This window comes from Phocoena sinus, chromosome 9 (assembly GCF_008692025.1).
Source record: "Phocoena sinus isolate mPhoSin1 chromosome 9, mPhoSin1.pri, whole genome shotgun sequence".
NCBI lineage: Eukaryota > Metazoa > Chordata > Mammalia > Artiodactyla > Phocoenidae > Phocoena > Phocoena sinus.
Genome location: NC_045771.1, coordinates 61,342,515 through 61,364,978, shown reverse-complemented (window position 1 = coordinate 61,364,978; position 22,464 = coordinate 61,342,515). Strand labels below are relative to the sequence as shown.

General features: G+C 40.9%; 1 protein-coding gene across 3 annotated transcripts; it reads left to right on the top strand.

The window, feature by feature from the left end:
- Positions 1–2,112: 2,112 nt before the first annotated feature.
- On the top strand, positions 2,113–21,244 carry ASNS (asparagine synthetase (glutamine-hydrolyzing)). Of its 3 annotated transcripts, none has more exons than XM_032643040.1 (13): positions 2,113–2,248; positions 5,379–5,414; positions 6,089–6,286; positions 10,172–10,409; positions 13,873–14,058; positions 14,314–14,415; positions 14,893–15,020; positions 16,270–16,396; positions 17,941–18,047; positions 18,524–18,624; positions 19,722–19,803; positions 19,894–20,049; positions 20,906–21,244. In XM_032643040.1, the coding sequence occupies exons 3-13, from the start codon at positions 6,101–6,103 to the stop codon at positions 21,113–21,115; spliced, it is 1,623 nt and encodes a 540-aa protein (XP_032498931.1). In that variant the 5' UTR covers positions 2,113–2,248; positions 5,379–5,414; positions 6,089–6,100; the 3' UTR covers positions 21,116–21,244. The 3 variants fall into 3 exon arrangements, with proteins under 3 accessions (XP_032498931.1, XP_032498930.1, XP_032498932.1); XM_032643039.1 differs by having other exon boundaries at positions 2,150–2,248; positions 6,015–6,286; XM_032643041.1 differs by having other exon boundaries at positions 2,151–2,248; positions 6,015–6,286; positions 10,172–10,214.
- Positions 21,245–22,464: the final 1,220 nt, after the last annotated feature.

Genomic DNA, 22,464 nt, shown 5'->3' with positions numbered 1-22,464 from the left:
GGTATATTTTCTCTATCAAAGGGACACTAAAAGCACACTGTCTTCTTGTGGGGACAGGTCAAGAAAACCTTTTTAAAAAAAATTCTAAAAGGAATCTTTGTAAAAATGTTTAGGGGTCACTGATATATTTTGGCTTTAGGTATCAACGTGACTTAGATTTTATAAAGAAACATTAGGCCTTAAACATCTTTTAATGAGGACATGGCTTACCCAGTTCTGCATAATAAATTTGAGGGCAGTACTGGTACCAGTTCATCAGTGCCTTTAAAATGGAGAGTCTCCTCTTTCAAGCTCTCAGTGCAGACAATAAATAGGAAAAAAGTCTAATTTCAGGGTAATTCTCCAATATATGAATGGGGATGAAATCTGGAAAATAAAATATATTTTGTCCTGAATGGAGGTCATTCATGTTTTGTAAAAATAAGAGAGGCTATATCAACCCTTTTCTCTTCTGTCAGTGTCTCCAGTACAACACAGATCTTCTTGTCATTCTATTCCACAGGCAGAATGTGATGAAAAGAAAATGGCCTGTGGATCTAGACAAACCTGGTGTCACATCTGGATCCACAAGTATTAGGTGTGTAAATATGGATAATATACTTCTAACTGGGCCTCATGTAAAAATATCCAGATTGCAATGCTATTTTGAGTTTTGATGAGATAGTTGATATTGTGGGGATGAAAAGAAATAATTTCCCTCCTTGGGTGCTATGGCTCTACAGAACTCTCATCACTGTAGTACTTAAAATTTCAGGACTAGGAGGACCCCCAGTAGTCTCTAACGTGCTTATTTTATTTATTTATTTATTTTAAGTTTATTTATTTATTTATTTTTGGCTGTGTTGGGTCTTCGTTGCTGCATGCGGGCTTTCTCTAATTGCGGCGAGCAGGGGCTACTCTTTTGTTGCACTGAGTGGGCTTCTCATTGTGGTGGCTTCTCATTGCGGAGCACAGGCTCTAGGTGCACAGGCTCAGTGGCCATGGCTCACGGGCCCAGCCGCTCCACAGCATGTGGGGTCTTCCCGGACCAGGGCTCGAACCCATGTCCCCTGCATTGGCAGGCGGATTCTTGACCACTGTGCCACCAGGGAAGTCCCTAACTTGCTTATTTTAAAGATGTAAATGTTAAGAGGTTATAGGACATATCTCATGGTCATATGAGTAGTCATAAAATTCAGACTGGAATGGAACTCAGTCCTTTCCTGAAAGTGAAATTTGTCAACGACCAAATGTAATGAGTAACCGAATTGAACTGAATACATGAATCCACTGAGCCGATCCTGAGACCCAAAAGGTGAAGAGGTCGACACAATCAACAAGGTTACCGTCTGGTTGAGCGCCAATACAACCACCTCAGAAGTCTGATGATGATCCATCACAAAATACAATTACACTGTGCTGTAAGTCCAGAGGAAGGAGAAATTTAACTCCGCCTGAGGTAGAAGAACATAATGAAATCTAATTTGCATTTAATAAAAAGTGGACTAGAGGGATAGGGATGGGGGGGTGGGAGGGAGATGTAAGAGGGAGGGGATATGGGGATATATGTATACGTATAGCTGATTCACTTTGTTATAAAGCAGAAACTAACACACCATTGTAAAGCAATCATACTCCAATAAATATGTTAAAAAAATAAAGATGTAGGAGTTTCATGCCCCCCAAAATAAATTAAAAATAAAATAAAAGGTGGAGACCCATCCAGCTATTCCCATCTGTCTCACTATTTATTAATTTAGCAAATATATGCGTATCCACAGCTAAGATGCTCTCTTAGTAATAAGGAGGATAAAGCACTTCTAAAGACTTCACAAAGACATATGAGGGAGATCTGCTGCAGAGGGGATACGGCATTCAGTTGCTGATGGTTTCCCTAAGAACAAAACAAGTGCGGAAGATTAATGAATTGTCAGAACAGCAGGTAAGGTAATCCTAGGTGTCAGTGGGGCACCTGGCCAGGCCTCTGAGGCTCTCCCTCAGCAGGTGCACTAACACTTTAAGAAGCAAGAAACAGAGCAGTTCCTCCGCCTCCCTCGCTCCGCATCCAGTCCTGGCCGGGCTAGCGCCTTCACGCCCTGCGGGCCACGCCTCTGCGCGCTGGTTGGCCCTCCCAGAAGTGATGAAACCTCCTGCACGCGTTACAGGAGCCAGACGGTTATAAAGTGAGAGGCGAGGGGAGGTCCTCAGCCCGCAAGTCACGGCCTGCTCGCTTCACGCTCGCCCGCCCGCCCACCCCGCTGGAGCCCAGGTAGGCCGGGCAGCCGGGGGTCGCAGCGCTCTCCCAGCGTGCCGTGGGGCTGCCCCGGGAGAGGGAGGAGGATGCGCAGCAGCTTGGCCTGCCCGACGGGAGGGCAGACGCGGATACCGGCGTCTGCGGCTGCTGCGGAGCAAAGGGGGCGGGGCCGATTGTTGCGCCCCTGGGAAGACCTCCGCTGTGGTCCCGGGGGGGGGACCTAGTGACCCGCAGAGCCAAGGCCCTGCCGCTTTGGAGAGAAGGCGGCGGCGGTTTAAGTTGGCCATTTTAAATTTCATTATTTTGTATTATATTGTGTCGAAGCCTGCGGAAGTTTTCGCATTTCAGGGGACCCGCTCGGATGGGCTGGAGGATGCACGCGGCCCGAGTGCAGTCGCGAGTCGTGGGTCGACGCGGTCGCTAGGTCCTGGTCCGAGAGGGAGGGTCTAAAGGGCTGTCTGTTAAGGCCTCGGAGGATACCCCCTCACCTCCGGCAACCTCCACCCCTTCACCTAGTCACCCCTCCCCCCATCTGTGTAGCCTGCAAGACTCAACAAGTGACTTGCTGAGCAAATCCTGCCCAGAAGAGATCTGGGCACGATAGGCGGCGCAGTATGGGAAAAGGCAAAAGAAACGGGCATGCCTTTTCTCAATGGATATCTATTCTATAGGGCTAGTTTCAGATTAATGTTATTATTTTAATGAAAGGACAGTGTTTTTCCTCAGCCTGTGACCTACATTATTTCTTTACCATCTATTGCCCGGGGTGCTTGATAAATAATTTAAAAGCACTGGTAACTCAACTTTTTCATTGACTGGTCTCATTATTATAAGATTAATTAAAAGTAATTTATGGCTTAGTAATATTCCATTGTATCTATGTGCCACATCTTCTTTATCCATTCATCTGTCGATGGACATTTAGGTTGGTTCCACGTCCTGGCTATGGTAAATAGTAGAGGTAGACATAAAAAATGGACTGGAGGACATGGGATGGGAGGGCAAAGATGGGGTGAAGTGAGAGTAGCATCGACATATACACTACGGAATGTAAAATAGTTGGCTGGTGGGAAGCAGCAGCATAGCATAGGGAAATCAGCCCGGTGCTTTACGATGACCTAGAGGGGTGGGATAGGGAGGATGGGAGGGAGGCTCAAGAGGGAGGGGATATGGGGACATGTGTATGCACATGGCTGATTCGCTTTGTTGTGCAACAGAAACTAACACAGTATTGTGAAGCAATTATACTCCAGTAAAGATCTATTTTAAAAAAAAAAAGTAATTTAGGTCTTGAACCTGTGCAGGAGTTAGTTGCTGAAATCTTAAACTTCACCATATCACTTTGCTTTTAAGTATTGGTTTAAGAAATAAAGTGCTCTGAAACAACACTGTCCAATTCAGTAACCACTAGCCACATGTGACTATTGAGAACGTGAAGTGCTGGCTAATCCGAATTGAAATGTGCTTAAAGTGTTGATGATTTAATAGAAAAAAGCAATGTAGAATATCTTAATATTTTTGTACTAATTACGTCTTGACATAATACTATTTTCAGTACATTGTGTTAAAATCTATTTGAAATTTCACTTTTTTCTCTTTTTAAAAAAATTTTTATTATGCGTTTGTCTTTACTTTTTTAATGGCGCTACTAGTATATTTAACATTACACATGTGGCTCACATTTCAACTGGACAGCACTGCTCTAGACATTTATGAGGAAATATGGAAAATTACTGGGAACAGGTAACAGCAGTAGGAAAAAGCGCTGCCAAGTAGGATGTTTGCAAGTAAGACTGTTTCCAATAAAAATAATAGGTGATAGTTTTAATTTGCTTTTCCTGCTGGAGAAATAAGTGTGCTTTGCAATCGTTTGTCGCCCCTGTTTCCCCTCCAATTTAGTGCTTACTGAGTTTCTGTAGCATGCTTAATGGGATTCACTAAGCAGCATTAGGAAGACTTAGGTAAATGACTAATCACCCCACATGATTTCAGAGCACTTTCCCAGCCCATTTTTCTAGAGTCAAAAGTAGATGGCTTATTAATAGTCACCTCACTTAAACCTCAGTGAATTTTCCCAGTAAATCTCGAAGTAAATCCAAGCGTACCTAGCTTTGCAGGTACTGCTTTTTTTTTTTTTTTTAAACAAATTTAAGGTTTGTGACAACTCTGCATAGGTGTCATTTTTCCAACAGCATTTGCTCATTTGCTCACTTCCTGTCACATTTTTGTAACTTGAAACTTTAGCGATCTGTGATCAGTGATCTTTGATGTTTCCACTGCAAAAAGATTACTACTTGCTGAAGACTCAGATGATGGTTAGCATTTTTTAGCAATAAAGCATTTTTAAATTAAAGTATGTACATTGCTAGACATCATGCTATTGCACACCTAATAGACTACAGTAAACATAACTTTTATATGCACTGGGAAACCAAAAAATTCATGTGACTTGCTTTATTGCAGTGGTCTGGAACCAAACTGACAATATCTCAGAGATGTTCCTGTATCTGATTATGGGCTATTCGGCCAAATGCATGGGAGGGGCTGCATAGGACATGTGATACTTCATTTCCCAGTTGTTTTAGTTAATACCATTTTCCATTAATTGGATCTGGTCTCATAAAAGCTCCAAATACGGCTTTGGTTCATTTAAATACAAATGAAATGTCTTCAGATGATTGTTCCAAGTGATTGATGCAACTTGAATATTTATATTTTTTCTTGATGCCTTTTATCTAGGCATTTGCTGCAAATTTCCATTTTAAAAAAATACCAAAATAGTTTGCAAGTTATAGATATTTAGGTAAAGTAACTGTTTTGAGCTGACAGCATTCAACTAAAACTGCTGTTTATTTCACAGTTGAGAATTGAATTTGAATTGCAAAGTAATTAACATTTGTAGGAAGTAACTTATTTGCTTCTTGGCCTACAGGGAATAGCCAAATTGTTTTTCTGAGATACTGGTGTGTATGTCCCACCTACTTTGCTTTCTTACTCACCAAGGTAGCTTTGAGACAAAAATGTTTAACATTTTTGTTTTATAGGACATTTTGATGGTGAACATTTTGTATCTCTGTCAACTTAAATTTTTTTGTTGTTATTAAACTAAGATATCAGATAATATTGCTTTCTCTTTTCTTTTTAGAACTTCTCTGATTGTGTTTGAATAAGTCACTTGGAGGTAAGCTAGAAGTAGTGAAATGTTTATAATAGCTGTGTATCTTAATGTTACACTTAAGCAGTATGTATGATCATCTTTTCTACCCACTATACATCTATTAGTACAGGTATGAAGCCGGCATTTAATTGTCAAGGAGACACAAGAGGCGACTGTAGTAATCTGGAGCATCTCTTGGATTTTTCAGGGCTTTTGGGATTCTGGGATGGAGAGAGTGGGGATGAGATCTCTGGCAAGGATGGAGCCAGCCTGCATGTGTATCTGTATCTTGGGTGTAAACCTAGGATACAAAACAGAATGTGGCCTGAACACTGCTAGCTCTAGCTGACCAAATCCTAATGTGAGAGGGATGCAGCCTTTGACTGGGGGCTAAGCTGCTATAGCTGGCTGGATGTTAAGGTCATCCATCTTTCCTGAATACTTGTAAGTAAATTAAATCATTCTCTGTCCCTGTGTGCCTGCCAACCTACTGGAAAATTGCTGTAGATAAGATAATTTATATTTCAGTCTTTGAAGTGGCTTATGCAAGTTTGGGCAATCAAGATTGAATACAGAATTGGATTGGATATTGAATATTTAATTTGTCTGTTTTTCTCTCCATAGAGAGCCCATAGCTCCATTGCACCATGTGTGGCATTTGGGCCCTCTTTGGCAGTGACGACTGCCTTTCTGTTCAGTGTCTGAGTGCTATGAAGATTGCACACAGAGGTCCAGATGCATTTCGTTTTGAGAATGTCAATGGATATACCAACTGCTGCTTTGGATTTCACCGTTTGGCAGTGGTTGACCAGCTGTTTGGAATGCAGCCAATTCGAGTGAAGAAATATCCTTACTTGTGGCTGTGTTACAATGGTGAAATCTACAACCACAAGAAGGTAAACAGAATAAAACCAGAAGCTATCTGGATGTGATTAAGCCTCAGAGCTAGTTGGTTATAATAATTTTATTTTGTATAATGCTTTTTGCTTTCAAACACTTTCCATGTTCATTCTCATTTGCTCCAATTATATATAGAGAGACAGGGCACCAATGCACAAAGAGGTGAAATGACTTGGTCACACACACAAACAAAATGATAAAAAGGATTACAGGGCTTCCCTGGTGGCGCAGTGGTTGGGAGTCCGCCTGCCGATGCGGGGGACACGGGTTCGTGCCCCTGTCCGGGAAGGTCCCACATGCCGCGGAGCGGCTGGGCCCGTGAGCCATGGCTGCTGAGCCTGCACATCCGGAGCCTGTGCTCCGCGATGGGAGAGGCCACAACAGTGAGGCCCGTGTACCGCAAAAAAAAAAAAGAATTACACTTCAGGTTTTTAACTCTTAGAATCATTGTACATATACTAGGCGTTCTGAAAAAATGAATATGGAGCTCATGGATATGGGAGATCCAGTTTCAGTATAGGTGGTCAGAGAAAGCCTCTTGAGGAATTGACACTTCAACTCAGACTTGAATGGACAAGGATTAGCTAGCAGGGCTGGGAAGGGCATTTTCGTGCAGAGGGAATAGCCATGCTTAGAACCCTGAGATTGTCATAAGTGAACAAGGGCCAGGTGGAATTGGGGAGGACCAGAGCAAGGAGGACTTGGTAAGGAGGTAGAATATAATTCTAAGAGCAGTGAGATTTGAAGATTTTAAGGCAGGGATAGAATTTAATAGTTTGTGGGTGATCACATTTGTAACTTATATTTAATGCTGCCCTTAAGATGTTGCTGTTGCATAATTAATCAGGCAAAGGATAGACAGGTAGCCAGATGCAGTGGAGTGCAAGAAGTAAGACTTTCGGCAGCACTAAAATTGGAACAGCTTTTTTTTTTTTTTTTTTTTTTTTTTGCGGTACGTGGGCCTCTCAGTGTTGTGGCCTCTCCCGTTGTGGAGCACAGGCTCTGGACGCGCGCAGGCTCAGCGGCCATGGCTCACAGGCCCAGCCGCTCCGCGGCATGTGGGATCTTCCCGGACCGGGGCACGAACCTGTGTCCCCCGCATCGGCAGGCAGACTCTCAACCACTGCGCCACCAGGGAAGCCCTGGAACAGCTTTTTAATCTGGTGAAAGCATACTCTTAGGATGAGAGTAGTGAAGGTTTGGAAATTCTAACCCGAGGAAGCCAGATTTACTAAGAGCCTTGCAATCTGGAATTGTTTGGCTGGTGTTTCATAAGAAAATTTTTAATCTAAAATTTGCAAGTTATTTTTTTTGTCACTCTCCACCCCAACTTTTAATTTTGAAAATCTCAAATTTACAAAAAAAGAACAGAACATTGAGCATCTGGATGGAATAATTGTTAATGTTTTGCCTTTTTTGCTTTATCTCTCTGTCTGTATACACACACATTCAATTTTGGGCTTAATCATTTTAGAGTATACTGCAGATATTATAACACTTTACTCCTAAATATGTAAGCATTTGTCTGCTAAGAATAAGGGCATTCTTCTACCTAACACCAATACTATTATTATACCTAAGAATCCATAATACCCTCTAATATCCAGTTCATATTAAAATTTCCCAGGTGTTCCACGAATATATTTATAGCTGTTTTTTGGTTTTGAGCCAGATTTCATTCAAGGGTCATACATTTGGTTGTGATTTTTCTCGGTACTTTTTGAGACTTCTTGATATATGTCTATCATTCATGAGTAGGGATTTATATTCTAGTCACCCTCTGGCCATTTTTATCTCTGAATAATAGCTTTAGTCTTTGTTTGTTGTCGGCTTATAGGAACACTCAAGAATAGGCTTTTCATTTGAAGAGTCGTTATAGTTATTCAGCATATTCCTTTCATATATTTAATAAGGGCCTACTATACATCAGACATCATTTTTATAGGTGATTGGAGGTGAAATGGAACAGGAAAGGTAAGGGAGTTTCAAGCTAGTGGGAACAGAGGAGGGGGCAGTTAAAACTTCCTTATAAAGCCAAGTTGGTACCCTATACGTGAGAATGCTAAGTTTGTATTATGGCAGTAGTATCCTGACTTTCACCTTAAAATTAGGTAGGAAATGCCATGTTTTACTTGAACAACATAGCTGCTTTTGTGTATTTTGTTAAATATTTTTAAAATATTTCTTTTCTAAATTAGCCAAACATGTTGTATTTTCAGAAGCAGAGAAGTTCCATTGCTTCTACCAATCATTCAGATTATCTAGTGTGAGCAGCTAAAATCTGTCTAAAGAGTAGAATTGACATTTCAGGCTTATATAAAGAATTCTGCAACATAAGCTTCAAAGGTCCCCCTTTTTTGGTGAAAATAGAATTTACTACTAAAATCCAGCCAGCAGTTGGGAGTGGAGGGAGACTGGTCAAGGAGAGGAGGAATACGAGTGAAGGTTGGGCAAAGAGGAGGCCCCCTCCCTGCAGGGGGCATCAGAGGCCTACAGCCAGCAAGTCAAATGGCAGTGTGATTTCTGCGTGATGGCAGAATATGGGGGCTTTAAGCTAAGTGTGGCTTCAGGAGGGTGGGAAGTATACACGTGAATCATTAACCAGTAAGTTACCTGTAAGCTTTAGGCCAAAGAGCCATGATGATGATGAGGTGGTGTAGTATAGATTTGGAAGCTGTTGCTTGCTGAAATCATCCAATGCTTTAGGCTCATTTATCCTGCAGGTACTTAAGCCCAGAAGGGTCAGCAGAAGACCCCTTCCAGACACTGCCTCCTAGTGACAGAGATCATCGCTGACAGTCTCTCAGAGCAAGGAGAGGTGACCGGGAGGTGGCTTTGTAGTTATTGGAAGCGGCCAAAGCCCGTTTTTGTACAGGTCCGTGCTTATGCACAAAAGATTCACAAATCTATAGAGTGAGCATGGTTGTGAAGCATGCTCCTTACACGTCATACACATATAAACATAGAGACTTACTTTTTGAAATTTAAAAACATGTTTTAAATGTTCAGATGTACCCAGCATTTCAACTTGTTTTTGTGAACCTCCTCTCTATTATCAGCCAAAAATATGAGTAAGTACAAAGAAAGAGGAACGTACCAAGAAGTTTTCACCCTCACAGTTTGCCATTGGTGAGGGAGAGCCACGGAGTTTGGGCCTAACTTAATTGAACCCCCTCTACATGCAGTGGGAATGATGGTCTCTTTGCTGTTCCACTGGGGGATGTGGATGAATAAAGCTCCAGCATCATTTTGTCCATCACTGAGAAGTAGCTTTAATGCCTCTGCAGTGGTGGAAGGACGGGATGCTATAGTCCTCCCCAGGACCAGCAGCTCTGTGTTGGACCATTTGTCTCCACCATTGTGATGGAATCATTTATTTGTCAGGGAATAGTGCCAAATGTGTTTGTCCTTTCACTTTCTATTTTCATAGGAAGTCTGTGAGGCTGAACTTGAAGAAGTTCAGCTGATACTATATTCCCAAACCAAAATCGCACAGTTGAAGACGACACATTTTTAGTGTCCATGACACCTGGCAATCTATTTGCTTAACTTAACATATTTATGTAAATACACGTGTATTACATACACAGTGTGTATATAATATACATTTCCATCCCTCCACGGAATACAGAGGTACATTGCATCTGTATACTGGTTATCAGAATGCAACTAAAATTTTCACGGGCTTAGCTTTATGTTATAAAGAATTTGTATGATTCTGAGTTCAAACAGGCTATATTTTTATAATGCTATGATTCTTTTAAATCACTAACGTGCATGAAATTATAAAGCACAAAAATACTGAAGCAACTTTGCAATAAAAAAAAATTAGTGAATGCACAAGGATTCTAACATTTTTGTTTTGCTATTGTTTCCTTAAGCTGCAACACCATTTTGAATTTGAATACCAGACCAAAGTGGATGGTGAGATAATCCTTCATCTTTATGACAAAGGAGGAATTGAGCAAACAGTTTGTATGTTGGATGGGGTATTTGCATTTATTTTACTGGATACTGCCAATAAGAAAGTATTCTTGGGCAGAGATACCTATGGAGTCAGACCTTTGTTTAAAGCCATGACAGAAGATGGATTTTTGGCCGTGTGTTCAGAAGCTAAAGGTAATGATAGAATTTTACTGTAGATTTTCATTATTGTCCTGATTCTGTGTTTTCTTTTAAATAATATTTATAAATCTAATCCAATGCATATTTACAAATGGGGCAACCCAGATTTTTTACAAGTGACTATGTGAGTCATGGACTTTCTGAGCTTTTCTTTATAAAGCCAAGGAGTTGGACTCTCCTTTTAGCACTTAAATTCTGTAAACCTTAGAGAATAAGTCTGTAGTAAAGTCATTTAATTTTTGTCGTGCTGATAGGCTCTGCGTCTGGTCTGATCCCATATGTATTTTCAAGTTTTCCTATGTCACATTGTAATGGTAGGGTTGGCCGGCCCTGCAGTTATTGCACTGTGGTACTGTGCCATGGCTATCACACAGACTCATTTTAATTTAGCATTTTTTAAACAGCTTTATTGGTGTATAATTTACATGCCATACAATTCTTCCATTTAAAGTGTACAATTCAGTGGTTTTTAGTATGTTCATAGATATCTGCAACCAATGCTTCGGTCAATTTTAGAAATTTTTTATCACTTCAAAAATAAACCCCGTAGGGAAATCCCTGGCGGTCCAGTGGTTAGGACTCTGCGCTTTCACTGCTGAGGGCCCCGGTTCGATTCCTGGTTAGGGGAACTGAGATCCCACAAGTCTTGCAATGCAGCCATAAAAATAACCTTGTACTCTTGAGCTGTCACTCCCCATCACTCCATATCCATCAGCCATTAAACTTCCTGTCCCCAACTACCTCCTCTACCCCCTCTCCCCCCAGTCCCAGCCAACTGCCAATCTGCTTTCAGTCTATGTGGATTTCCCTATTCTGGGCATTCCATATGAACGGAGTCATATCATATGTGGTCTTTTGTTACTGGCTTCTGTCACTTGGCATAATGTTTCCGAGGTCTGCCTATGTTGTAACATGTATCAGTATTTACTTTTTATGGACAAAAGATACTCCATTACATGGATATACCACATTCTGTTTATCCACTGTTAATCCTTTTGTCAGTTGATGGACAATTGGCTCTTATGAATAATGCTTCTCTACATATTTGTGTACAAGTTTTTGTGTTTTCATTTCTCTTCGGTGTATACCTAGGAGTGGACTTGCTGGGTCACGTGGTTTACTCTGTGTTTACAAATAGCATCAAAAAGAATAAAATACTTGAGAATAAATCTAACAAAAGCAGTGCAAAACTGTATGCTGAAAACTATAAAACATTGTTGAAAGAAATGAAAGAAGATCTAAATAAATTGGAAAGCATACAATGATCATGGATCGAAGACTTAACATTGTTAAGTTGGCACAGACTCCCCCAATGGATCTACAGATTCAGCATGACCTCTGTCAGAATCCCAGATGACTTCTTCGTAAAAATTGACAAACTGACTCTGAAATTCATAGGGAATGGCAAAGGACTCACAATAACCAAAACAATCTTGAGAAAGAATAAAGTAGGAGGATTCTCACTTCCTGACTTCAAAACGTACTACAAAATAACGGTAATCAGGACAGTGTGGTACTGGCAGGACAGACATATAGACCAGTGGAATAGAACTAAGAGTCCAGAAGTGAATCCATACATCTGCAGTCAACAGATTTTCATCAAGGGTTCCAAGACCATTCAATGGGCGAAGAATAGTCTTTTCAACAAATGGTGCTGGGACAACTGGACACACACATGCAAAAAAATGAAGTTATTAAACCTTTACCTCACACCATACATAAAAATTAAAGTGGGTCAAACTCCTAAATGTAAACACTAAAACTATAAATCTCTTAGAAGAAAATATATGGCTAAATCTTCATGACCTTGGATTTTGCAAAGATTTCTTAGATATGACCCCAAAAGCACAAGCAACAAAAAAATAAATTGGATTTCATCAGAAGTAAACATTCTTGTACTTCAAAGGACACCATCAAGAAAGTGAAAAGACAACCCACAGAATGGAATAAAATACTTATAAATCATATTTGGCATTTCTTGACAAAGTTGAGGAAGGCATTCATCTTTTATCTCCTAGCTAGATAGAATGACATCCTAAAATCTGGTCTACCTGCCTGTCTGCCTTTTTGCCTCATTCCTTAAATCACTTACTGTGATCGTATGGCAAAGAAGTATATATGTTATTTACCGAAAGTGCTGTTAGGGAAGCCCAGCAAAGAGAACACAAGGGAAAAGCAGACTCCATACTTCCACTGTGTCTCCAAAACCTTGATATGGAATTACGGTCTCACTACAATTTACCCTCTGAAATTTCTTGACTTGTGATTTTTTTACATCCTTAACACTGCCCTTTTCTAAACAACATGATCTCATCTAGAATACTGTACTGCAACAGTTTTCCTTTCTCAGTGCTTTTAGAATAGCCTATCAAAAACTCATTTGGTCATGGTGCTCCCTGCTTAAAGTCTTGTAACTGCTTCTCCCCCTACTGGAGCTGTGTGGCTAGCTTGAGGTCTGCTAGCTGGTGATAGGATCTGGGGCTTGTCTGCTGTTTGAATTCCACACTACACAGTAGATTCCTGGGTCAACAAACTCAAATTATAAATCATAATAAGTATTCTGTGTAGATAGGCTTACTGTTTATAATAAACCACTGATTTTTCTTTTCTTTTCTTTTTTTTTTTTTTTGTGGTATGTGGGCCTCTCACCGTTGTGGCCTCTCCCATTGCGGAGCACAGGCTCTGGACTCGCAGGCTCAGCGGCCATGGCTCATGGGCCCAGCCGCTCCGTGGCATGTGGGATCTTCCCGGACCGGGGCATGAACCCGTGTCCCCCTGCATCGGCAGGCGGACTCTCAACCACTGCGCCACCAGGGAAGCCCCTGATTTTTCTTTTTTAATCACAGATCATGGTGAAGTCAAGTTGGTTACTTCCTGTGAGAACTTATTGAGGGAATTTAAATTATAATGTTTAACTCACACACAGTATATAATAGCTACATAAGGGATAGATGTTTGATTTCTTAATACCTGAGTTTAAAGTACGTAATGGTGGATCATTTTGCTTGTTAAAAGACTGGGAACCACAGCTATTTTCTTAAGATACCTCAGTGATGACAAGTGACTACCAGAATATCATAAAATTAAGTTTCAAGTCATTCTTTTTGCTTAATAAATGTATCTTTTCTTGTATTTGTTTGCTTTAGTGAAGAAAATAGATGTTTTAAAATCAGAAATTCCAGCTAGGGAGAAGAAATTGAACACTGAAGATTTTCCTATTGCCTTGAATTACTATAAACCAGTGTAATTTTGCTGTGCATCTCTGTACTATTACCTTTCTAGTAAGTAGGTGGTAGGGTTTTGAGTGGTTATATTTTTCCAGTTTTGCTTATGTAATGGACACGTATTTGTATTAAAGAGGGACGATAAATAGGAAGTTAGAGGATATTAACTAATCATGAAAGTTACTGTGAAGTATTATCCTCATATGAATAAATTTATCTTTTTGAATATGTAGGTCTCATTAACTTGAAGCACTCCATGACTCCTTTTTTAAAAGTGGAGCCTTTTCTCCCAGGACACTATGAAGTTTTGGATTTAAAGCCAAATGGCAAAGTAGTATCGGTGGAAATGGTTAAATATCATAACTGTAGAGATGAGCCTCTGCATGCCCTGTATGACAGCGTGGAGAAACTCTTCCCAGGTAAGAAAGCAGAAGCCCACCCACCTGTTCCCCACCTCTCTCCCCAAAAGGAAAACTGTACTCTCACATCACTGGAATGATGTAAGTTCGAAAATCTGTTTCCTTTTTAATTTGGAGGTGACACATTGCAATTTCGCCAACTTCACTGTTGAGCAAATGCCATCATGACAGAGGTAGATGACTGTGTACCCATTTCAGTAAATAGTTCAGCCCAGGCTTTTCTGCAGCTATTTAATTTCCTTTATGTGTTAATAGGTTTTGAGATAGAAACTGTGAAGAACAACCTCCGAATCCTTTTTGACAATGCCATTAAGAAACGTTTGATGACGGACAGAAGGATTGGCTGCCTTTTATCAGGTGAAGTCAGTTTAAAAACCTAATTGTATTTAGTGCATATTTAAGTTAAATGATTTATAGCTATCCTGGAGGTTTTGACTATAAAATACTATATGATTTAATCTTTCCTCCATTATAGGATGAAAAAGTTTTCTGTAAGTTGCTTTCAATATTTTAATAATAATGTAGCAAATTAAAGTGATACTATAATTATATTGGCACGAGTGAGCTAGTAAACATTCTTTAGAATGTTCCATGTCCTCCTACTCCACCATCTTGATTCGAGTCCTAGAATGTGTGTAGTGGTTTTCAACCAATTCAAATACTGTTACCATTATCACAGGTTAAATGTTAGATTTTTCTTATTCAAGTTGATTTTCAATTTATAAGACTTGGGGATTTTAAATGGTAAAACTCTAATCTTAGTGCTTAATAGGAATGTAAATCATATCTGTCCCTGTCTTATGTAAGGCCCATAACCACTTGTCTTGCTCATAGGTGGCTTGGATTCCAGTTTGGTTGCTGCCATCCTGTTGAAGCAGCTAAAAGAGGCCCAAGTACAGTATCCTCTCCAGACGTTTGCGATTGGCATGGAAGACAGTCCTGATTTACTAGCTGCTAGAAAGGTAAGACACTGTCTTTGCCTGTTATGTAGTTAAGACAGACTTGTTAGTAATTGATGGTTCTATACTTTGCTGCTGCATTGACTTAGATAATTGTTTTGAATTAAATACATTAAAATGGAATGAAATGCCTGTTGAATATCAACTATGTTGTACACTGTACTCTGGGCACTTTTTTTTTTTTTGCAGTACACGGGCCTCTCACTGTTGTGGCCTCTCCCGTGGCGGAGCACAGGCTCCAGACACGCAGGCTCAGCGGCCATGGCTCACGGGCCCAGCCGCTCCGCGGCATGTGGGATCTTCCCGGACCAGGGCACGAACCCGTGTCCCTGGCATCAGCAGGCGGACTCTCAACCACTGCGCCACTAGGGAAGCCCCTCTGGGCACTTTTATGTATCATGACCCATGCAGTCCTCACAAAGACCCTATGATAATTCCGCCCTTTTGAGAGTTAGGGCATGGTATAGTGGTTCAGGCTGTAGGCGTTAGAGCCTGACTGCTGGTTTCAAATCCTACTTCTACCACACAATTCCTCACTTACGCAATGGAAATAATAGTATCTACCATGGGATAGTTTTGAGGTGAAAATTACATAATACTTAATATAAGTGTGTAGGATAGAACCTAGTGTGTATGAGTACTTAGAGAACGTTAGCTATTCTTTTTACTTTTCTTTTTTTTTTTTTATAAAGTACTGTGTTTAGGGCTGTGGGCAGAGGGGACCTTGTACACATTCAGTGTGCGGGAGACCTCGTTCCCACTTTGGAGAAACTTGCATAGAATGGCTGAGAAGGAGCAAGCAGGTGGTCCCAAAGCAAGCTGACCAATGCTAAATGAATCCACAATAGCCAAAGGAAACAGAATGTTATTTAGGAATAACATCCTGGATGTAAAATTAGGCATTGCAGGAGGGCCAAAAGGAGGTAAAATCAGTGTGAGGGGGAGTGGGGGGCACGCTTGTTAGGGTGAAGTCTTGGCGTGGGAAGAGTGGCTGGGAGCTCTACCTCTCGGTGGTCAGTGGAGGGCAGACACTGGGGGAGGCAAGGGAGCCTGACTAGGTGGGGCTCGTATTCAGTGGCCTAGAGAATCATTTCCCCTTATTGTGGTGGCCTACGGAATCATTTCCGCTTAGTTTGTCTTGTTTGTTTAACACCCTTGTTAATTCATAATGTGTTGTGAACTACAGTCCCGCTTCATTTTCAAGAGTAGTCCTTTAAAACACAAGCCTGTGGGTATTTCTTTATATAATCAGGTGGCAAATCATATTGGCAGCGAACACCATGAAGTCCTCTTTAACTCTGAGGAAGGTATTCAGGTCCTGGATGAAGTCATATTTTCCTTGGAAACTTACGATATTACAACAGTCCGTGCTTCAGTAGGTAAGGTATTTTATGATCCCAAAAAGATTTTTAATACTGAAAAGGTGTAAGGATTAAACAGTCCTGTTTCAAGCAGTTGTTTAAAAAAACAGTACTCAAGAATGAACACAAGTAAAATTCCTGTGTCAGCAGTTGTTGAAGACAAGGCCATTTAAGAATTCCTGAAATCTCTTTTGGAGAGGAACAATAAATACATAGTTAAACTTCCACATTTATGGTATCACTATATATATTTCTCCAAAAAGTAGATACATATGTTTTGTACCACCTTTACCCCAGTTTCTCTGTATAAAAGTTTCTTGGGCTGTATAGGGAAATAGGTCTACGTTGTAACTAATTTCTGTAAGGAATGCTCATTTTAGATATATTTTGGTAAATATTCCATCATACGACTTATCAGTAACATATTGTGCAGCAAGAAATACTAGTTTTACCCTGTGGATACACACTGAGATTAGAAGCATACTCCCAATCAGACTGATCTAATTTTGCTGAGCCTCTAATATGCTACTGGCTTAGATATGCCTCTCTTAAGGGATGCTGAATCTGACAGGACTCCATTGCAAAGTTCAGGGTCTGCATCCTCATGCTCTAAACTTTGCAGTAATAGTACAGAGGTGCTGTCTCTCCCAAGGAAGCAAAAATTAGTTCTTGAAGGGCAAAAAAGTCTTAGGTATTACAGTGGTTTCTGGCCTTCCAAAGGGCCACAGTACATCAGCAGAAATACGGTATTTCTGGTACTGATATTTCATTGGTGAAGGAGATTAGGGAAAAAGGTCTAAAAAGTATCCCTAGGGAGGTGATATGAAAAAACAGTTAAGAACAGATACTGGTTTACAGGGATGTGGAGCAGGGACCAACCGCGGGCCTCTCACTGTTGTGGCCTCTCCTGTTGCGGAGCACAGGCTCTGGACGCGCAGGCTCAGCGGCCATGGCTCACGGGCCCAGCCGCTCCGCGGCATGTGGGACCTTCCCGGACCGGGGCACGAACCCACGTCCCCCGCCTCGGCAGGCGGACTCTCAACCACTGCGCCACCAGGGAAGCCCCAACCAGCATCTTTTAATGATGCAATATTCTTAACTGTATTTGACATATGCTGAATGGGGAGTATCAGAAAAAAAGCCCCGAATAAACATTAAGCTACCAAAGCCCTAACTTTTCATTTTTTTATAGTGATACTGGTGTGAAAGTTATCACATTTAAGATATTTGAGTCATTGTTCAGCAAAATGTTTTAGCATTTTTAACATTGTTTAGCACAATTTTCAGATAGACATTCTTGGTCTGAAAGCAGTACTATTTTAAAACCTATATATAAAATTGTGGAAGGGTTTTGGGTTGTTTCATCACAACAGTACAACTTTTGGATTACATACATAAAAAGATAGGTACCATATAAAGGTATTGTTTTTGCAAACTACTTTATATTAACAGAGAGTCTAGTCTGATAGCAAAGCTTGCAGTCATTTCCAGAAATCAAATAAAAGGCATTTTTGGTAGAGGGTTATGTGGACATTAACAATAACTTCTGTCTCTTTTTTAAGGTATGTACTTAATTTCAAAGTACATTCGGAAGAACACGGATAGCGTAGTGATCTTCTCTGGAGAAGGTTCAGATGAACTTACACAGGGTTACATATATTTTCACAAGGTAAGCATTCTCAAATGGAGGGATATTGATCCTAGGGGAAGAAAAGTATGAATTATTATTTACCTATTTTCTATCTTTTTTGGTATAACAGTAACACTTTGAATATCTTGTGAGGCATATCAGGAAATCTGATAGTGTCTGTATTTTGGGGGGGAGAAAGAAGTCTTAGTAGTGTCAGATAATATCTTTTTTTGAACTAGTTAAGCCTAAGAATCATGTTTCTGTTCTTAGTCGCCTATGGTCTTATGGCTGTCGTACAGCATGTCATTTTATTTGTTCTAGCACTAGCAGTCTTGGTGTGAGGGAAGGTACGTTTTATGAAGCATTTACTCCCTTCCCAAAGCTCTGTTTGGCTTTTTGTCTTACCCGCCTTTAGAATTGGAGTTACGTGTACGAGTAAGATATAAAAACTGTTTCATGTGCCAGAAGCAAAGCTTGTGGGTGCATTTGTAACTTCAGCTCTGTTTGCAAAATAGGCTCCTTCCCCTGAGAAGGCCGAGGAGGAGAGTGAGCGGCTTCTGAAGGAACTGTATTTGTTTGATGTTCTCCGAGCAGATCGAACTACTGCTGCCCATGGGTAAACGTGGTATTTTAGGAAGCGATTGTAAAAATAACCTCAGAAAACAAAAGGCTCAGTGGTCGATTTCTTTCTTTCCAGTTATATGTTGCAAAGTATGCCTTCTATAGATAAAATGAAGCTTGTCTGTTAGTGCAAAGGGATTAGGCTGAATCAGAGTGCTGTTGTCATGGTGAGAGGACATGGATAGGCGGTTTGAGGTGGAGTTCCCATCTTGAAAGCACAACATCTTGCCCACTTCTGGGCAACTGAGATGGAAGGCACTTGCAGCTTTTTTTTTTTTTTTTTAGTTTTTTTTAAGAGAAGTAAAGATTATACACCTTCATGCTGTGAGCGTTGAACGCCTGCCATGCCAGTTTGATGCTGTGGGGACCATGTGTGGGGAGAGGGAAGCGAAGATGCAAGAGATTTGATTAGCTTAAAGTTGGCTAAAGTTTTCACTTTTTAAAGCTGGTCATGCTGGAGAATTGAAGACTCTTACTGTACGTGATAAACAACCGATATCAACTCTTTTAGTTGCTTCTACCAAATCACACTTAGATTAGAAAATAATATGAGGTTGGGGAATGAAGTGAATTCAAACATTTTTACTACTAACTGGTGAATAACTTACATTCAGTATAAACCAGCATTCCACAGTGTTTCATCAAAGGTCACATCATCTGTTTCCTGAATCCTGGAGACTCTGGTTAGGACAAGCAGATAGGGTAATAACCGCAGATCAGCATTCCAGTTTTTAATAGGACGAGAGAAAAAATTGTGAGTCAGAAAAGTCCAGGCAAAGTACGTTCTTAATGATCAGGTCACTCATTCTTTTTCTGATTTTTGAGTTATTTAATAGTTTACAGAAGGGAAAGTAAAAGTAATTATTCTCCAGTAGTTTGTTTCACTCCCTAGATGATGTAATATGTACTCTGAATGAAGGCTTTTGTATTCATGCATTAGCGTAGGGCAGTTACTTAGGATTATAAAAAATGACTTTATAATGTTAACATTACTTAGAGGCTAAGTGAATTCCTAGGAAACTAAGTCTGAATCTAAACAGACAGGCACTAAATATCCATTTTGATTTAGATTTTCTTCTTTTCCTTTTTAAGCCTTGAACTGAGAGTCCCCTTCCTGGATCATCGATTTTCTTCCTATTACATGTCTCTGCCACCAAATATGAGAATCCCCAAGGTGGGTGAATCAAGATAAAAACTGTCAAAAAACCACTGATACTGGTAACATTTAGAACTTTCACTGACACTCCTTTTGTTTTCATGTCAGAACGGGATAGAAAAACATCTTCTGAGAGAGACCTTTGAGGACTCCAATCTGATACCTAAAGAGATTCTCTGGCGACCAAAAGAAGCCTTCAGTGATGGAATAACCTCAGTTAAGAATTCCTGGTTTAGGATTTTACAGGAATACATTGACCATCAGGTATCATGTCTTTAAAAGTATTTTCTGGAATAGGATAATTTGGGTGCAGAGGAGTAATCACGGTTCATTTTGTATTTAATTTAAATGTTTGTGTCTGCAGGAGAGATGCCCTATAAACAATACTTCTTTTAAAGAATTCTGTAAGAATAAAGTGGCATCTAGAATAGAGAGAGGAGACTTACCAGTCATCACTGACTTTTTTTTTTTAATTTATCTATTTTATTTATTTTTGGCTGCATTGGGTCTTCGTGGCTGCACGTGGGCTTTCTCTGGTTGTGGTGAGCAGGGGCTATTCTTCGTTGCGGTGCGCGGGCTTCTCGTTGCGGTGGCTTCTCTTGTTGCAGAGCACGGGCTCTAGGCCTGCAGGCTTCAGTTGTAGCATGCAGGCTCAGTAGTTGTGGTACGTGGGCTCTAGAGTGTGGGCTCAGCAGTAGTGGTGCACTGGCTTAGTTGCTGCGCGGCAGGTGGGATCTTCCCACACCAGGGCTTGAACCCGTGTGGCCTGCATTGGCAGGTGGATTCTTAACCAGTGCGCCACCAGGGAAGCCCCCTGGCTTTCATCTTACACATTTTTGGGCACCTGTTGGGTGCCAGACGTTATTAGGCACAAATGAATCGAACACTTAGAGCCACCACTTAGAAGAAGTATGCATGTGAATGTTCCTTAAAGGTCACTGCAGCTATGTATATTACGGTATTTTAGCATTTTCTAAGTGATCCAAAGAGTCTCTCACACAATATACATTCATGCCTTTTCTCTTTTTGTTTGTTTTCTGTTTTTGTGAAGCCAGATTAAATACAAGTATTTCCATGCTGGTTAAAAAGCCATTTCGCTTCTATCTTGTTATTCTTGCAGGTTGATGATGCGGCGATGGCAAGCGCAGCCCAAAAATTTGCCGTCAATACTCCCAAAACGAAAGAAGGCTATTACTACCGTCAGATCTTTGAACGCCACTACCCGGGCCGCGCCGACTGGCTGCCTCATTACTGGATGCCCAGGTGGACTAGCGCCACTGACCCTTCCGCCCGCACTCTGACCCATTATAAGGCCACTGCCAAAGCTTAGGTATTCCCTGAGCCGTTGAGTGAAAGCAAACATTTCTTCTCATTGTGAAGGGTAGGGGGCTTGGGGGCAGGAAGGGTCAACGGCCCAGGCTTGCTTGGGTGTGAAAAAATAAAAGTCTTAAATCTGAAACATTGCTCTAGTCATTTACATTCATACAGCCCCCTCATCAGAGGTAGCTAGAAACTGAACAGCTTTCACTGTATCACAATAAGAGCGTGAGCTAGGAAAGGGGAAACAGTCTGATGTTTGGGAAGCCTCACACGCCCTCTCCTGGCAGAGCTACGGGAGAGGACTTTTGGGTCTCATGCCAGCAGGGCCTCCTTCCAGGCCTTGCCTCATCTACGTGTGGTCCTCCTCTGACCTCCTCCCTTAGTTCTTTCTGCATTCCTAACAGCTGGCTAGTTACACTCTGGAGAAGTCAGTCCTTTGTAAGACTTTGACAGCTCTATTTTGTAAGATATGTTGACTGAATACTGCACAGCCTAAAAGTTGAGAATTAAGTCATCAGAAAATCTGCCAAATAAAACTTACTTAAGCCCAGAAGACAGCCTCTCACATTGTTCTGAGGGACTGGTCCGCAGAGGTAAGGGAGGAGCCAGGATATATAGTTTTTGCAACAAAGACCAGGTAGTCCAGAACATCAAAAGATTACTGTTAAAACCAAACATCTCAGGGTACTGAATTTAGTGCATTTCTCTGTATAGGAAGAGGCAAGAGTCTGGGCTAATTGAAATCATTCCTTTGATATGCATCTTAACTGTCTAGGGCCAGTATCCTACTTTTCTCCATCCTGAATCCCCTCAGGGTGCACAGTGGCAGGTGGCTGATGGCTTGATGGCTGCAATATCCTTTGCTTACTGATATGGCAGACAACATTTTTCATCCAGGGATAGTAATTTATATTTTTTTCTGTTGAGCCAGTGTCTCTTCTGGAACTATCATTGTAAAGCACGAGTCAGCAAACTTTTTCAGGGCTAGACAGTAAATATTTTCGGCTTTGCAGACCTCTCTTGGAACTGTTCAGCTCTGCCATTATGGTGCAAAAGCAGCCACAGACAGTATGGAAACTAATGGGCAAGGCCATATGCAAACATATGGGCATGGCTGTGTTGTATTAAAACTTTATAAAAACAGGCAGTGGGCTGGATTTGGCCCATTGGCCATACTGTGCCAAGCCCTGTTCTAGAGCCAGGCATTTCTGATAAAAGGAAAAAGCATTCCAAAACTAGTTGGAAGAAGAGAAAATATAACAAGGAAACATTCAATGAACAGGTAGAATTTCATTTAACTGCTCATTGGTTATTTAGGGACAGGATTTTGAAATATATTTTAAAGATGAATTTAGTTAT